At 64.0% G+C, this 17613-nt stretch overlaps 1 protein-coding gene across 10 annotated transcripts; it reads left to right on the forward strand.

Annotated features, from left to right (window-relative positions):
• Positions 1–661: 661 nt before the first annotated feature.
• FGFR3 (fibroblast growth factor receptor 3) lies at positions 662–16732 on the forward strand. Of its 10 annotated transcripts, none has more exons than XM_032333572.1 (18): positions 662–884; positions 1265–1475; positions 6785–7054; positions 7362–7415; positions 9179–9351; positions 9425–9548; positions 9637–9827; positions 10782–10932; positions 12308–12504; positions 12844–12989; positions 13393–13514; positions 13596–13706; positions 13780–13970; positions 14059–14181; positions 14285–14355; positions 14534–14671; positions 14782–14887; positions 14957–16732. In XM_032333572.1, the coding sequence occupies exons 2-18, from the start codon at positions 1367–1369 to the stop codon at positions 15101–15103; spliced, it is 2424 nt and encodes an 807-aa protein (XP_032189463.1). In that variant the 5' UTR covers positions 662–884; positions 1265–1366; the 3' UTR covers positions 15104–16732. The 10 variants fall into 10 exon arrangements, with proteins under 10 accessions (XP_032189463.1, XP_032189466.1, XP_032189468.1 ...); XM_032333575.1 differs by having other exon boundaries at positions 12308–12498; positions 12841–12989; XM_032333577.1 differs by having other exon boundaries at positions 12308–12498.
• The last annotated feature ends 881 nt before the right edge of the window (positions 16733–17613 follow it).

Consider the following 17613-nt stretch of genomic DNA (forward strand, 5'->3'; position numbering starts at 1 on the left):
GGCCAGCGCCCCATCTCCAAACTTGTTTTCTCCTGGAGGACTGGGAGTAACTTGGGCGGCTTAACTACAGGCAGCAGCGAGGCCCAAGCTTCTGGGGTGCAGTCCGCCAGTATTCCAGTCCCAGGCAGACAGGCAGAGGGGCCCCTCACTCCCGGGGCCTTTGCAACACAGTTTTCCAGGACTCCTTGCGCCCCGGGGCTTGTCCACCTGAGGACCGGCTGCTCACCTCAAGCTAGAGCTTGAGCAGCTCCTTCTCGGTGAAGCCTGTCTGATAGGGCTTCACCCACCGGGATACCCCCCACTTTCCATGTCCCCACTTTCGGTGATCCGAGGTCGGGTGGCGATTGGGACTGTGAGTCGCGCAACTGGAGGACCGCGCTCGGGCCCTCCGCGCGCCCGCCGGGTCCAGTAGGGCGACGCGGTGGGTCAGCGGGTATCTCGCGCGTCCAGCCCCGGCTCCCACGCCCTCCGAGACCGCCCGGCGCCCCCACCCGGCCCCGCCCCCTCTAATCCCCTCCGCGGGCTGGGTCCCGGCGAGTCGCGGCCCCGCCTCCCGGCCGCCTCAGGGGAGGGGCGTGTCCCGCGCCCAGCGAGTCGGGGCGGGCGTGGCCGGGCCGGGGTGGGGCAGGGGGCGGGGAAGAGGGCGGGGCGGCCGGGGACCGGCCCCCACTGGCTGCCGCGCTTCAGGCAGCCCGGGCTCAGTGCACGGTGGCGGCTGCGGCGGCGGCGGTGGTACGGCTCGCTGGCGCCGCGCAGTCCTGCTCCGCCGGGCGCACGGACGCACGGGTCAGCCAACACTGCAGGCAGGGGACGCGGGCGCTGGGCCGCCGGGCAACGAGCGGAGCAAGAGCCGCACGCGGCAAGTGGGCGCCAGCGGCAGCCAGGTCGGTGCGCGGGCGCGGAGGGGTCGAGGCGGGCGCTCGGCGAGGCCAGAGCGCGCGGCGGGCTCATCTCCCCGAGCTGTCTCTGCGGCGGGGCCCGGCGGGGGCGCAGGCTTCCCGCTCTGGAAAGTTTGCCGCCGCCGCCGCCGCCGCCGCCGCCCTGGGAGGGCTCCGCAGAAGTCAGGGAGGGAAGGGGGAGGAAGGGAGGGACCGCGGCGGGGAGGAGGCGGCCGGCGCCAGGCGGCCCGGGAGCCCAGGGCGGTGGCGGCGGGCGGGGCGGCCGGGGGTCGGCGGAGCCGCGGCGCAGGAGCCCAACCACCGCCGCTTCCGCCCCTGCGCGTCCCGGCTCCTCCCGGGTAACGAACTGCCGCCTTCTCCTGCAGTCTCCCGAGGGGGGCCCTCCTCCCGCCGGTTCCCGAGCGGGGCCATGGGGGGCAGTACGCCCGCGCGCGCCGCCTGAGGACGTCGTCGCCCTCGCCCCCACTATGGGCGCCGCGGCTCGCGCCCTAGCGATCTGCGTGGTGCTGGCGGTCATGACCCGCGCCGCCTCGATGCCTCCGGCCATGGAGCCGCGCGTCGTGCGGAGAGCGGCAGGTAAGGGTACCATAGAGGGGCGTCGGGGGCCCAGGAACGGGTTGCTGGGTGGGTGGGGGCGCCGGATCGGGGTGGGCCCGAGGGTGCGTCCTGGGCTGGCCCTGCGGAACCGGTGCCCGGGTTTCTGTAGCCTTTTTAAAGCTGGCGTGGCTTTAAGAGGGGCTCCTGGAGCCTCGGGGCTACTACCCAAGTGCGGAGCCGCGGCGGGGAGCGGGTCGCGACTGCGGCGTCCGCTGCCACTGACCCCCCGCGGTTCCCCAGTGGGGTGTAGCCTGACCCCCGGCAGCATCGAGAGGGCGCGGGGCTGCGTTTCCACGATTCTGCGGGCCTTCCCTGACGGAAAGTTTCTATTGTTGGTGCTGCAGTCCCAACCCGCCTCCGTCCCGGTTCATGACTTCGGCCTAAAGCGCGAGACCGCACTTTGTAGAGAGGGTGTGAGTGCGTCAGCCTGCCCCCCGCCCGCCCCCCCAGTGGCCTGCGTGAGGACGCAACACAGTCTAGTGCCTCCGCTCGCCAGCCCTGCTCTCCTGCCCGGTGGCTGAAGGTGTCTGCCCCCCGAGGGCGCGCGCCCGACTCCAGGCAGGGCGCCGGCGGGGGAGCGGGGAGAGGGCGGGGGTCCGAGGGCAGTGGAACCGCGGACCCCAGCCGGCTGTCAAGGTCGGGTGGACGTCTGTGGTCCGCGAGGGGCCAGTACGCGGAGCGCCGGGGAGGGAAGGGAACGCGTCCGTGCGCCAGGCCCCGCCCCGCACACGCGCCGCGACCCTCGAGGTGCAGCGCGCGCGGCCCCCTGCCGAGCCGGCTGTGCGCTCCGGGCGGCGCCGCCCCCCACACGCACCGCCAGGCTCCCGGCTGCGCCCGGAGGAGAGGGCCTGCCCGGGGGTACAGCCGGTTCCAGGCGCACAGGCGATCCGGGGGGCACAGCCGACTCTAGGGGCACAGGCGATCCCGGGGGCCGCGCGGAGGGAGGCCTTCGCCCGGTGAGCTCACGCCCCACCCGGGCGGGACCCGAACAGCCGCTCCTTTGTACCCGGCGCGGCCACAGACCGTGCATTGATGGCGGCCGCGCCGGCCTCGCGGTGAGGTGTGAGCTGAGCAGCGGCGGCGGGCGCGCCGTGCCAGGGAGGCGGCGGCCGCGGGCAGGACTGAGGCAGATGGCTGCCCTCCCCTCCCCGCGCCCCCGCGCTCCTTTCTACCGCGGCGGCTGCAGCCTCCCGGAACAATGTCATTTTTTTATGAATGAAATGGTCCCGGCGCTTGAATGTGTGTGTCATTCAGCGACGTGACAGAGGCCGTCGCGAGGTCAGCGCGCGCTTTTAGCGTCCTGCTCAGGCGGCCCCAGCGTCCAGGGGCGCCGAATAGGCGGTCGCGGGGGGAGCCCCGAATTAGCATTCGTATTCAGATAAAGATATTACTCCCTACGGCCGAGGAATGTCAACTAGCCCCGAGGACCGGGTGGCAGGCGGGGCTCCAGACCCTCCCGGGACCCCCTGAGGCATTCGGGGGGCGGGCATGGGGGCGAGCCTTCCTCCCTCTGGGAACGCACCCGAGGCAGGGCCTGGGACACAGTGGCAGGAGGGACCCCGGGGCCTCTTTCCTCCATTAGAGATAGCTGCGCCCCTCCCGGAAGGAGAGCTGGTGGGACAGGTAGTGAGTGGCTAGGTCAGCGAAGCTAATCCAGCTCGTGAAGTAGATGGACCAGGCAGTAAACATTCAAAGACCTCGTGAAATGTAGAGGTTCCAGCTGACATTTTACTGGGAAACATGAATCAGGAAGCCAGAGTTAGCTGGAGCAGAGGTGGGGAAGGTGAGGGCCTCTGGCCTGACCTGGGCAGCCTTCATCTCCAAATGGGCCCCAGTATTCCCTGTGAGGGACCTGGGTGGGGGGCACTCCGCCTACCCTCTGACTCCACCCAGTCAGGAGGAGTCCTTTGGGTGGACAGGCATTTCCCAGAAAAGCCCTGGTTGCACCCTCCCCCTCCCCCCACCCCCTGGGGCCGGACTTTGAGCCCCACAGCCCTCTGGGTGGTTCATTAACCTGGTTCAGCAAGAGGCTGGACTTCTGACCTCAGCCCCGGACCCAAGCAGAGACGCACCCCTGCCCCCAGGGCCTCAGCTCTGCTTGGGGCTACTCTGGGGCTCCGTGTGCCCCATTTCAAAACCAAAACTAAAGGGGAACAGGAGCTGCAGCAGGCATGAGTGACTTTGAAGTAAGCAATGAGGGGAGTGTTTTCTGGACGGGATGGGAGCTTCCTGACTCCAGATCCTGCTGGGGCTCTGCTCTGGGTGCCCTCCTCCAGCCCCAGTCACCTCCCTATTTGTGAGGACAGGTAATGGCAGAATTCTGGAAAGGGCAGGCTGGGTCATCCTGTAAGCCCACATTCACTTGCCTGACCTCCAATCTCCCCCTTTTTTTACTAATTTTGTTATCAAACTTTTCAGAAAGTTTCCAGGTGGGGAAGGGGGAAGATCAGATTTTCTCCCTTGACTTCGGGTTCCCTTTCAGACAAGCTGTCTCCCTTGGGCTATTTGAAAGCATGTAGGTCCCATACTCTGAAGTTGGAAACCTTCAGCACACGTCTAGAACCAGAACCCTTTGTTCTTCGTTCTACCTCAAACCCCAAATTTCTTGGGTGCAGCCAGCTCCAATGGCTCCTTTGAATCAGGTCTGCATTTGTTCTTTGGGTTGCCCCCAACCCAAGGCCCTTCTGAGGGAATGTGGTCCAGCCCCTGTGCCGTCCCTGTGCACTGGCAGGGCTCAACTGTAGCGACCTGAATCCAGGAGTGTTTCCTCCCTGTTGCGAGTCAGGGGCCCAGCGGCAGCCCTCCCAACTAGGCCCGCCCTGGACGTGGCCTGGTGACCTCAATGGTGATGGTTTTGGTGTCCCACCCCTGCTGTCATGTGATCCAGCCCTTCCACCACTATGGTGGCCCCCCTGGCCTTCCAGTGGGATTTCTGCCCTGTGTCCCGGAGGTTGGGGGTGGACAGTTGAGGCACAAGGCCAGTGAGTTAGCAGAATCATGAACACCCTGTGACTGGGAAGTAGGCCTGCAAGCACAGCTGGGCTTTTCCAGGATAGAGTACCCCTTGAGCTGTGCCCTTGGGCTGCCCTTCGCACGCAGTACCTGGTGGCGCCCAGACCCCATTGGGGTGGGGTTGCTGGTGGGGGCAGACATTCCAGCTGGGCCCACTTCCCTCAATGGCACGTGGGTACCTGCCATGGCACACAGGACTTGGTCTCCAGCATGTGTGGGCACCAGCACTGGTGTAGATGCAGGCAGAGCCTCTTTGTGTCAATGGAGAAAGACTCCCTCCTGGGGCTGCTGGGGGTGGGCACTGAGCACCGTGTTCCCCTACTGCTCCCTAGGGTAGAGCCTGATGGTGACGGGTTTTGTGCCCACCCGTGCCCATCGCTTTGGGCCCTGCCTATCCTCTGTCCCCCTGCCTGACCCTATGCACTCAGCGACACTGCTGGGTCACGACTTGGCATGGGCCTGGTGGATCAGATCCCCTGGAGGCTACCCGGGTCCAGGGCTCCCCAGCTTTGGCACCTGGGCACATCTGAGGCTGGGCCTCAGTTGATGGCAGCATCTGTCCATCAGCGGATGGCTGGCCTAGGGGCTGCTCCATGTCTCCCCAGTCCCATGCTGGACCAGGCTGAAGGAAATGCTGTGTGGACGGTTGACCTGCCAACGTTGCCCAGACCAAACCAGAACCAAGCACACTATTGCCCTTGGGCCGGGGCCTGGGGCTGAGGCTGCCGGGACCAGTCTGTCCTTAGCCTTCTGGGGGGCCTCAGCCAGCTCCCAGCACTGGGTGGTCCCCACAGGACATAGTAGCCAGGACTGGGGGGGTTGGAGGTTAGAGTAGGAGTCCCCTGACTGTGGGCCCCAGGGGTGTAGACTTGAGGATACTTCAGAGACCCTCCTGGAGGGCCTGGACAGGTGGGACTGCCGGAAGTAAGTAGGCAGACTTGGGACTGTCCAGGGAGCCAGGGGCTGGTGTGGCCAGAGTGGGCAGCTGGGCCCTCGAATCTAGGCCACGCGTCGGCAGAATGACAAGTGACAGTGTAACTGACCCAGCTGGGTCTGGGGAAGGAGGCCTGGGCGGTGGGACCACCCACCCTTGTCCTGGGCCCCAAGCCCAGGCCTCCTGCCTGCACTGGGCATTGTCTGGCCCTGGCAGGGATGCCTGGGGGTGATCGTCAGCCCCGCCAGTGGTATATCCCTGGATGGCAGGCCTCGGCCCTTTGCGAGCTGGGCAGCTGCTGGGGAGGGAGGAAGGCCGCTGGGCTTACCCGTGGATATCTGCCCTTGGCGAGGATCCCCTCCCCCAACAGAACATTGGCACGTAAGGTGGGCCAGGGCCCCTTAGCCCTGGCATCAGGGCTCCTACTCTGACATGCTCCTGGCTGAATCTGGACAGTCTCCCACTCCTCCCAGCTTGGGTCTTTATCTATGAAATTGGGTGGGGGCATCGAGGTCCCCTTAACCTGCTGGCCGATGAGACACTGCTGGCTAGACACAGTACCCTCTCTGTATGAGCTTTTTCTTGCTGTGTGTTTAGTGTAGTGTTGACCTGTGGCTCACACGCATGACACTCCCTCCTAAGTCAGGGTCCAGGTGTTCCACAACCCTGAGCGCCTCCACCCTGGGCCAGCCCCTGAGGTCACTGGCCCACAGCAAGTGCTGCTCTGGGAGGTTCGGCCCATGCTGCCCGGACATGGCGGCTTCCTTCTCGAACTGGGGAGGGTCTGTTCTCTGGTCCAGAAGTGCTTTTGCCACCAAGGGGAGAGATGGGGGTGTTAAGTGGGACCCCTGCCCATACCCTGTATGTCCTGCCTTGAGCCTCCATTTCAGGCTAGAAGGCAGAGGTCTGTGGAGGACTGCCTGCCGACTGCCTGGTTTTGAATGGCCTGTGAGCTCAGGGTGCAGTTTGCATTTCTGAGTGGTTGGGAAAAAGCGGAGGAAGAGTAACACTTCAGGATGCTTTGCCCTGGGAATTCTTGGTGTCCATCAGGATAGTCCGGCAGGAATGCAGCAGAACCTGCTTCATCATGTGTCATTCGCGTCAGTGCCCCCACGGTCTAGGGGTCCTCGGGGCGCACCCCCCATTGGCAGGGCTGGATGTCACCATCCCCAGCCCTTTGCAGGATTATGGGCTCTGGACACAGAGCCTCTGGGCCCTAGATGCCCCCGCCACAGCCTCCGCTGCATGTCTGGGCGGTGGGCCTGCCGTGGTACCTCGGCGGGGACGCCCAGGATTCCTATTTTGGGGGCGCCTGCCTTAGGGTCCTCCATCTCCTCCACAGAGGCCCCGGGGCCTGAGCCCGGCCAGCAGGAACAGCTGGTCTTTGGCAGCGGGGACACCGTGGAGCTGAGCTGCCATGCACCTGCTGGTGGTCCCACAGGGCCCAGCATCTGGGTCAAGGACGGCGTGGGCCTGGTGCCTTCAGACCGCGTCCTGCTGGGGCCTCATCGGCTGCAGGTGCTCAATGCCTCCCACGAGGACTCAGGGGCCTACAGCTGCCGGCAGCGGCTCACGCACCGTGTGCTCTCCCACTTCAGTGTGCGAGTGACGGGTGAGTGCCTGCTGGGCTCCCCCAGGCTCACTGCATGGCCTTGGGAGGGTGCGGGCTCATGTGGGCTCCCCTAGGCTCACCCTATGGCCATGGCGGGGCGGGGTGGGGGATGTGATGGGTGAGTGGCTGCGAGGTGAGGGGTTTGGACCATACTCCCACAGCACCCCACATTGAGCATCTTTGTGGTCGTTGATAGAGAAGGAGGCCCCCCAGAGACTCAGGAGGGGTGGTAGACACCGGGGAGTAGGCGCTGGGTGCTTGCCTGTCAGGGGGCTGACTCCTGTGCACTCTGTTGCCTGAATTTCAGATGCTCCGTCCTCCGGAGATGATGAAGATGGGGAGGACGAGGCTGAGGATACAGGTGAGCCCAGATTGCAGGCATGCAGGGCTGGCTAGGGGTGGGGATCTGCCTTCCCAGGGGTGGGCCTGCTTCCTAGGTGCCAAGCCCTCCACTGTCATCGGGCAGGTGGGAGACTGAGGCCTGGGGGTCACCACCTCAGGGCCGTGACGAGTGTGGGTTCCCCTCAGTGTGGCGGCCCTGAGCTCGCGGCCCTGAGTGGCAGCCACGGGGGCTGTAAGGCCTTGGGTGTGGTGGCCCAGGCCAGATATGTCTTTGGCAGGGCTGCTGTGGGGCCTTCGGCCTGGGGCATTAGGGGCAGGGGAGGTGGGAGCAGAGGGTGGCTGTGGACTCCAGGAACCAAGTTTTGGACATGTGCTCAATGTAAACCGGAGGCTGTTGCATCTGCTGGGTGGGGGGGGGGGGCTGCAGGTGTGGGGAGCAGGCGGGTGACAGCACGTGGGGGTTTAAGCCTGTCTGTCACAGAGGGGCTGGTTAGGGGCGATGGGCTGTCTGTTTTTGGAGGAGCCAAGTTTGAGAAGCTGAGAGATGTGGAACAGGGGTGGGAGGCCCTGCGGGGTCCAGTGGCGAAGAGGTGAGGGGGAGCCAGCCAGGGATGCGGGCCTGGGTGGGGACGTACGAGGGGAGTGGTCCCGGCAGAGGGCTGGGCCCCCGGGCCGTAGGTTGGCTCCACCTTGGGTGTGCACAAGGGCAGAGGCATGAAAGGGCCCTTCCTAAGAAGCTGCTAGGTTTCCTCTCTTTTCCCTTTTTTCCTTTGGCTGCTAGTAGTTCAGAGCCAAACTCCAGGCCCACCTGGAGCCTCAAGCACCCCCAGCCATGCCAGGCCATGCTGGTGCCCCCTCCCCCATTAGCCTGGGCTCAGCAGCTCTGAGGGTTGCTGCCAGGGCTGCACTCCATAGGCACTGTCTAGCAGCGCTGAGCTGCCATGGTCTCAGCCTGCCGGTCACCCCGGGGGTCTCTGTCCCTGGAGGGCTCCCTGCTTGGGCCTCGGTGCCCTCCTCTGCCAGGTGGTTGTGTTGAAGGCAGTAGGGCAGAGGTGGGGGTGAAAGGGGTCTTAGGGGATGCTGGTCCAACCTCCCATGGCAGGAAGGCAGCCTGCATTCCAGCAACAAGGAAGGATGGAAACCAGTTAGGGTGGGGATGGATGGGGTGGTAAAAACCAGGAGAGGGGCAGGGCCTCCCAGATGCTGTGTCACCATTTCTACTCCCCCTGCCCGTCAGGCCCTAGCGTGCTCTAGAGGGTGACTCCGGGTCTCAAGGGTTCTAGTAGGCACCTGGCCACCCGTGAGATCTGGGCTCTGCACCTTCCTGGCTTCCAGGTCCTGGCCTTGCTTGTCGGTCCGGCTGGGCTCCGTGACCTGGGCTGACCTGGTTCTGAGGCCTGCTGGGTCTGTGCCTCAGTGGACTGGCTCCAAATGTGCCTCCCTGGGTGGGTGGGTGGTCCCCCAGGAGGTACCGCTGTGTCTTGAAGGCTCCTCAGTCAGGGTGTACTGTTCTGGACCCTTGGGTCCCCTTGGCTGGGAGGGTGCTTGGGGGAGGTGGCCAGGGCAGGGAAGGGACGCGTGTCTTGGCTTTGAGAATGCCAGGAGGTGATGTTGGGGCTGTCGGTGGCCTTGTCTAGACAAGGCAGTAGGCCTCAGAAGTCTGACACTCTGTGCTCAGGAGGGGATGCTGAGGCTAGAGGCATGGGCAGCCTGGTGGCCTCCGAAGGCGGGGTCAGACGGGCCTCTACCCCCACCCTGGACTGGCAAGTGCCCCTCTGTCAGCAGGGGCTCCTTACTGGACGCGGCCCGAGCGGATGGACAAGAAGCTGCTAGCGGTGCCAGCCGCCAACACCGTGCGCTTCCGCTGCCCGGCTGCCGGCAACCCCACGCCATCCATCTCCTGGCTGAAGAATGGCAAGGAGTTCCGAGGCGAGCACCGCATCGGGGGCATCAAGGTGGGCCTGCTGGTGGGTGGTGTTGGCCAGTGGAGGTTGGGCCACCGTTCCTCACCTGCATACCTGCCCACAGCTACGACACCAGCAGTGGAGCCTGGTCATGGAGAGCGTGGTGCCCTCAGACCGCGGGAACTATACGTGTGTTGTGCAGAACAAGTTCGGCAGCATCCAGCAGACCTACACCTTGGACGTGCTGGGTGAGGCTCTGGACTGGCGGGGGGCGGGGTGTGGCGGGGTCTGGTGGTTCAGGGCCGGGCCGCCCCTGAGCCCCATCTGACCCCGCAGAGCGCTCGCCACACCGGCCCATCCTGCAGGCCGGGCTGCCTGCCAACCAGACGGCTGTGCTGGGCAGTGACGTGGAGTTCCACTGCAAGGTGTACAGTGATGCACAGCCCCACATCCAGTGGCTCAAGCACGTGGAGGTGAATGGCAGCAAAGTTGGGCCCGACGGCACCCCGTATGTCACCGTGCTCAAGGTGAGTGCCGCCCCGAGCTGGGTGTTGGCAGGGCTGCGGGCTCCTGCTCAGGGTGCTGGGCCTGGCCTGCCCTGTGGCCCTCTGGAAGGCATCCCAGCAGGGAGGCCGGTTGGGTCACGGGTGTTGGGGGAGCTTGGCATCCGACCAGTGGGGGAGAAGCGGTAGGGTGGGTGGGGGTCAGCTTGGGAGTCTGGGCCCAGTCCCGGCACATGAGGCAGGCAGTGCGTGGCCCTGCAATGAGTTCTCAGTTTCCCGGTCTGCTCTACGGGCTGGCCTCAGCCCTGGAGGCGGGCGTGCACATAGCACCCTGGGCTAGGCTCAAGTTCCAGGCCCTGTGGCAGGCAGGTGGCCGCTGAACCCTTGGGGCATGGCCCACTCTGGGACCCAAGGTGCAGGCCGCCATGCCTCGCACCTGACTCGGCACCGTCTGCATGCACAGAGCACAGCTCGTGCCCACCTACCTCCCTCGGCCCCCACTTTGTTCCCACGGCCCCAAGTTGGGACGGTTGCGACACTGTCAGCCCAGAAAGAAACATCTGTTGCTCATGAGGGTGGAGAGCAGGCACTTGGGCTGAGAGCAGGAGTGCAGGCCCGAACACAAAGGCCGCGGTGGCCCCGTCAGGCAAGATCTCAACACACCCCGGAACAGAGCCAGGCCCCGCCGGGACCCTGGGGTAGGCAGGCGGAGGGCCATCCCTGGAGGGCCATGCTCTGGGCTGAAGTTGGGGGGGCAGGCCGAAGGCACATCCTGAGAAACCACGGCCCACTACTGGGAGGTGCTTCCATGACCTCCTCCAGGAAGCCTTCCTGCCTGGCATAGCCTGGCCCACCCCCTCCGTTCCTTGAGTGCCACCCCCGTGGCGGGGTCTGCTCCAGGCCCTGCGCCCACATGGCCACTCTGTGCCCGGCCGGGCTGCTAAGGACGCACCTAAGCCGGGTCTCTTGTCCCCGCAGTCCTGGATCAGTGAGAGTGTGGAGGCCGACGCACGCCTCCGCCTGGCCAATGTGTCCGAGCGTGATGGGGGCGAGTACCTCTGTCGAGCCTCCAATTTCATAGGCGTGGCTGAGAAGGCCTTTTGGCTGCGTGTTCACGGGCCCCAAGCAGGTAACAACTCTGTCCCACGCTGTCTGGCACGCCGAGCTCCAGCTCCGACGCCCTGGCCATGCGCCCACCTGCACGCCCCCATCCTGCTCGCTCCCTGCCCCGTGGCTCACGCTGTGCTCCTGACACAGCCACGTCTGCGATGTGGGTGCCACTGGCCTCCACGTGACCATGTGCTTCAAGCCCCTGTGGCCTGTGCTGACCCCGTCTGCGCTCCCGTGGCACCCCCAGGAGGCCATCAGCCCCGGTGGAGGCTGTGCCCCTCTGTGAGCTTCTGCCCTGTCCCTGCCCCGCGTGTGTGTGTGTGCGTGTGCATGTGTGTCTATGTGTGTGTGTGCGCACGTGCGTCTCTCTTGTCCATGTTCTCTCGCCTGCTCTCGTGATCTCTGCCCCTGGCTCTCCCACCTGCGCCCTTCCTCTCGGTCTATCGGTCAGTCCATCCACTCAGCTGCCCACCCATGCTCCCCACCCGCGCCCCCTGTGTGCACGCTAACCTTGCATGCTGCGTGGGTGCAGCTTGCTGCTGGCCGCACGCCTGGCGCTCACCTGGGACAGAGGACTCGCCGGTGGAGGGACTGGCTTCGGGCTCTGTGTGGACGCACGAGGCGGAAGACCCCTGGCGCCGTGGCCGTGGTTGTGGTGGTGGTGGCAGCGGCGTTTTCCTTGCAGCCTGGCTGGATCATCACCGCGTGGATTCTGGCCGTGGTGCCCGTGGGAGGTGCTGGCGCTCGCCTATCGCGCTCTGTTCTCTCTTTGTAGACGGCGGGCGCTAACACCACCGACAAGGAGCTAGAGGTTCTGTCCTTGCGCAATGTCACCTTTGAGGACGCTGGGGAGTACACGTGTCTGGCGGGCAATTCTATCGGGTTTTCCCATCACTCTGCGTGGCTGGTGGTGCTTCCAGGTACTGGCTCCTGCTGCTGCTTGCTCTGTTCCTGTCCTCTTGGGCTCGCTGGCTTGGGACACTCCATGGCTGCCAGGGACAGGCAGGGGACCCTGCGGCCCGTGGCCAGCTTACTCCACAGAGTGCTCATGCAGGCCCAGTGGCGGGCATGGGAACGGAGCTGACAACACCGTGTCTTGGCTCAGGGTCCCTCCCCTGGAGCCCCCCGCTCTCAGCCAGGTCCCCAACAGCCTAGATGGTAGCATTGGCGTCTCCCCGGGTGGTGGGCGTATGTGCTGCTGGCTCTCCTGGGCTCCTCCGCTCCTGGGCGTCCCCCTGCTGACCCAGCATCTCTGACCGGAGGGCCCTTGGTACACCCCCTCTGGGGTCTGAGCCCCTTTCCCCATGCCCACTGTGTCTCTGGCTCAGGCCCAGGGCAGCTCGTGGGGGCTCCCGTGCAGGTGGGCCAGGCCTGCAACGCCCATGTCTTTGCAGCTGAGGAGGAGCTGGTGGAGGCTGGTGAGGCTGGCAGCGTGTACGCGGGCGTCCTCAGCTACGGGGTGGGCTTCCTCCTCTTCATCCTGGTGGTGGCGGCCGTCACTCTCTGCCGCCTGCGTACGCCCCCGAAGAAGGGCCTGGGCTCGCCCGCCGTGCACAAGGTCTCCCGCTTCCCACTCAAGCGACAGGTAACAGAAAGTAGATACCAGGTTCTGAGCTGCCTGGCCTCCCAGACCCTCCATGGCCGCGTCTCCTGGGCTGCTGAGCTTAGCACCCTGCGGCGTCTGGGAACTGGGGCCCACGTGGGGACACGGGTGTGTGTGGCGGCTGAGGCAACCCCACCCTTGACTTTGCCATCCCCCGGGTCACTTTGTCTTCACGTAGCACTATGTGGAGCTTGAACAGCCCTCCCCCCAAGCCCTGGCCAGCCCTGCCCATGCAGAGAGAGCTGCAGCCTAACTGTCCCCAGCCCCCCACCAACCCTGCCGTGGTTTGGCCCTGCGGCACCAACCTGTCCCTGCCGACCCAAGCAGGTGTCCTTGGAGTCCAACTCGTCTATGAACTCCAACACACCCCTGGTACGCATCGCCAGGCTGTCCTCAGGGGAAGGCCCCGCACTGGCCAATGTTTCCGAGCTGGAGTTGCCTGCTGACCCCAAGTGGGAGCTGTCCAGGGCCCGGTCAGTGGTGGCGATGGGACCTTGTGTGCCAGGGCTGGGGGCACATATGGGGTGCAGCCTTGTGGTGGGGGAGGAGGGCTCCCTCAGAAGCCTGATTGGATTCCAGTCAGAGGCAGGTGGGAATTGGCTCCCTGCATAGGGTGGCCACCACTGGACGTGGTGCTGGGGCCAGAGAGGGCTGGGCCAGGGACCCTGCAGGCGGGGGACACCCCTGCACAGTGCTCCATCTGGAGGGCCCCGCACAGTAAGAGGCTGGAGGGCCAGCGTTCTCCATCCTCACGAGCAAAGTTGTAGGGGCACATATGGAGGGCTTCCTGGAGGCAGTGGCACCGAGCCTCCGAAACGGCCTGGGACAGAGCCTGGAGCAGGCGGCGTGCTCATGGCTTCCTGTCTCTGCTGCCAGGCTGACTCTGGGCAAGCCACTTGGGGAGGGATGCTTCGGCCAGGTGGTCATGGCGGAGGCCATTGGCATCGACAAGGACAGGGCTGCCCGGCCCGTCACTGTGGCAGTGAAGATGCTCAAAGGTGAGGGAAGGGTGGGCTGTGGCGGGAGGGTCCGGTCGGGGCTGGAGCAACAGTCCCTAAGGTGGTCTCCCTCCTTTACAGATGACGCCACGGATAAGGACCTATCAGATCTGGTATCTGAGATGGAGATGATGAAGATGATCGGCCGCCACAAGAACATCATCAACCTGTTGGGGGCCTGCACCCAGGGCGGTAGGTGCCATGGCGGGGGCAGGGGGCTCGCGGCCTGTTGGGGGAACCTTCTCTGAGGCTCCTGTGCCCCCAGGGCCCCTGTACGTGCTAGTGGAGTACGCGGCCAAGGGTAACCTGCGGGAGTACCTGCGGGCACGGCGGCCCCCGGGCCTGGACTACTCCTTCGACACCTGCGGGCCACCCGGGGAGCAGCTCACCTGCAAGGACCTGGTGTCCTGCGCCTACCAGGTGGCCCGGGGCATGGAGTACCTGGCCTCCCAGAAGGTAAGCGGGGGCGGGAGGGCGGGCACAGGCCCCTCGGCCAGTGGGGGCCCCGTGGGAGCCTCAAACAAACCCCTCCACCCTCCCCCAGTGCATCCACAGGGACCTGGCCGCCCGCAATGTGCTGGTGACCGAGGACAATGTAATGAAGATTGCGGACTTCGGCCTGGCCCGCGATGTGCACAACCTGGACTACTACAAGAAGACCACCAACGTGAGCCCGGCTAAAAGCGGGGGTCGGTCGGTTGGAGGCTAGGGAGGGCTCCCCCTGCCCATAGGAGGGCCCCTGACCCAGCGTACCCCCTTCCCCCGCCCAGGGCCGGCTGCCTGTGAAGTGGATGGCACCTGAGGCCTTGTTTGACCGGGTCTACACCCACCAGAGTGATGTGTATGTAGTCTCCTAGATCGTGAGGAGGGCCAGGGGTTGGGAGCTGTGGGGGACGTGGAACTGTGTCAAGGGGACGCAGGACACTGTTGGGAGCCTCCTGGGCCCTGGCCCATCGCCCCTGTGCTCCGCTGGGGGTCTGCTCAGGGAGGCAGGCTGACCGTCCTGTGCTCCCCACCAGCTGGTCCTTTGGGGTCCTTCTCTGGGAGATCTTCACCCTGGGGGGCTCGCCATACCCCGGCATCCCCGTGGAGGAACTCTTCAAGCTTTTGAAGGAGGGTCACCGCATGGACAAGCCGGCCAACTGCACACATGACTTGTGAGTGTCCCCACTTTCTCTGCAGCTGGCAGGGTTCCCAAGGGGTGCAGGCAGGGCTGAGGGCAGGCAGGGAGCCTTTCCCAGCTGCCACCCCCACCCACCCCCCGCAGGTACATGATCATGCGGGAATGCTGGCATGCTGTGCCCTCCCAGAGGCCCACCTTCAAGCAGTTGGTGGAGGACCTGGACCGTATCCTCACTGTGACATCCACAGATGTGAGTGCCACCCCCTCCCCCTGCCCGTGCTGTGTGGAGGACGTGGCATTGACCTCCACCCTCCCACAGGAGTACTTGGACCTGTCTGTGCCTTTTGAGCAGTACTCGCCAGGCGGCCAGGACACCCCAAGCTCCAGCTCCTCTGGGGACGACTCTGTGTTTGCCCATGACCTGCTGCCTCCGGCCCCCACCAGCAGTGGGGGCCTGCGGACGTGAAGGGCCAGCAGCCTGCAGGCCGAGCCCCCACCACTGTTGAGAGTGGACGCCAGCTCCCCCCTACCCTGTGCTGCTGGTGGCATGCTGTCAACCACTGGGGCCCCTTCGCCTGGGCCCGAGCCTGGGACAGACAGACAATGGACAGACACTTGTGTGTGTGTGTGTGTGTGTGTGTGTGCACGCGTGTGTGTGAGTGTGAGTCTTGAGGCCCCCTGCACAGGGATCCCTGGGGTGCCCACTCTGCTGTACAGTGACCTCCTGGCCACCAGCGCCGGCAGCACCAGGGGGACAAATGTAGAATGTAAAGGGGTTCCTCCAGGAGCCCCTCAGGACAGGGAGCTGGGCCCCTTCCCCAGGCTCCCTTCCCCCCACATCCGTTGCCTCCCAGGGGCCGGTGAGGGGGGGCAGGCTCTGGCATGCAGTGTGGACCAAGGCCCCTAGGGCTGAGCCTGCGGGGTAGCCCCTATGCGGCAGGCCCCCGCCACGCACCACCTTGTGCCTGGGGATGTGTGTGAGCAAACCACCCCACCCCACCCCGCCCCAGCCTGCCCCATGTCCCCCCCAGCTCCTTGGAGGCTAAATTACGGGTACCTGAAGGCAGGAGCCTTTACCTTCTCTCCGAGAGGTTCATTCCAGAAATGAGTGTACATTTATATAAATAGAAGCCGTGTGTCGGATACATACATGCCTATATATATGCATATCTATATGGAAGAAAGGTTGGTGTGGCCGGCACAGGACCCTGGGGGCCCAGGGAGCCTCCCCGAGGGATTTGCTGTTGAGACAAGAGCAAACACCAGCACACCATGGGGCGGCTTTTCTGACAGTTTTGTTTTAAAAATTGTACCTGGACCTGTATATTTGTAAAGCTATTTATCGATCGCCCAGAACCCCTGCCCCCCGCCCCACACTCATAGTGTTGAGACAGCCGCATGGCACAGAGGTTTCAGTTTTAACTTATTAACCACGGAGAAGGGACCGTGGGGTTGTGATAGTGCTGGGTGTGGCCTGCCACCCCCCGAAACCCAGTGAGTTCCTTTGTGCCCTCAAGGGTTGTTCATAGTTTGAGGTGATTCTAGTGAGGTGTTTTGTTTCCTTTGGCCTTCTTTTGCAAGGGAATTAGATTTCTTTAGGGTTTTTCTTTAGGAGATTTATTTTTTGGGACTTCAAAGCAAGCTGGTATTTTCCTCCAAGTTCTAATTGCCATGTGCTCTGGGTGGGGAGGTGGCTTCCGGTGGGGGCCAGCCCTGCATGCAGGCTTCAATGTTATTAGATGTTACAAGTTTATATATATCTATATATATAATTTATTGAGTTTTTACAAGATGTATTTGCTGTAGACTTAACACTTCTTGCGCAATGCTTCTAGACTTTATAGCCCAGACTGCCACCTTTCAAAGCTTGCAAGAGAAAGCAGTGAATTCAGTTTTTTTACTTTTTGTACTGTTAATGGCCCAAATTTGGGGGCCTGTTTTTTGCTCATCAGCTGGCCAACTGGGCAATGGTTCAGGGTGGTCTTTGTTCTCAGGGGCCCCCCCTCCCCTGCCTTATGGGAGCCAAAGGTGTTGGCCCAAACTGGCAGATGTGCTTTCCAGAAAATAAACGGAGACAACTGGTTCCTGTCCTGATTCTGTGCCTTGTTGTTTCCGGCCCTCTGGAACCCCAGGCAGTTCAGCATCCTTAATGTCCACCTGGGACAGGTCCTATCATCTGTTCTCCCCACCCCAAGGATGTAGGGGTCCCCAGCTGCTGGCACAGACTGGGACTGGCTGCCTGGGGTCACAAGCCCAGGTCCTGGCTAGGACAGAACAATCCTGGGCAAAGCCAAGGCACAGGTGAGGATGGTCCACTGTGTGCAGCTGCATGGGGGTCCAACCTTAGGGCCATGTGTGGTCTTCACTGTCTGAGGTCCCCAAGGGCAGGGAATGGTGGCAAGGGGGTGTCCAGGGGATTGGCAGTGAGAGCATCCTGGGGTGTGGCTGAGCAAGGAGGAAGGCAGGTCCCGCCAAGACCCCTGGTTGCCCCCAGCTCCTGGAATCTAGGTAGCCTCTGGGGGTCCTGTGCAGACATCTGCAGCGGCTTCCGACACTTCCCTCCCTCCTGCACACCCCACGTGCTGGCATCTGCGGTTACCTGGGGAGAAGCTGGTTTCTAGCTGGGTTCCCCTCATGGAGCCACATGTCAGCAAAGCTCTCACCTGGCCCCTGATTCAGCCAGACCCAGGGAGAGTGCTGTCTGCCCTGGATGCTTACCCCATCCCAGGCCTGGTACCACACCCTTGGGCTTCACCTGCACCCCTGCATTCCACCATTTCTGCAACTTTGGGCAGAGGCTGCATGCTGACCCTTAGCTAGTTGGGACACTGAGGGCCCAGTGACAGGATCTGGTCCCCTCTGCTCTGCGTTCTCTGTCTGAGGGAGTGGGGACACCGATCAGGGCACCCACCCATGCCACTGGTGGGGTAAGTCTGGGAAGCCTTCCTAAAGGAGGTGGCAGTGCCCAGGCTAGAC

The sequence above is a fragment of the Mustela erminea genome, chromosome 2, assembly GCF_009829155.1.
Source record: "Mustela erminea isolate mMusErm1 chromosome 2, mMusErm1.Pri, whole genome shotgun sequence".
Classification (NCBI taxonomy): domain Eukaryota; kingdom Metazoa; phylum Chordata; class Mammalia; order Carnivora; family Mustelidae; genus Mustela; species Mustela erminea.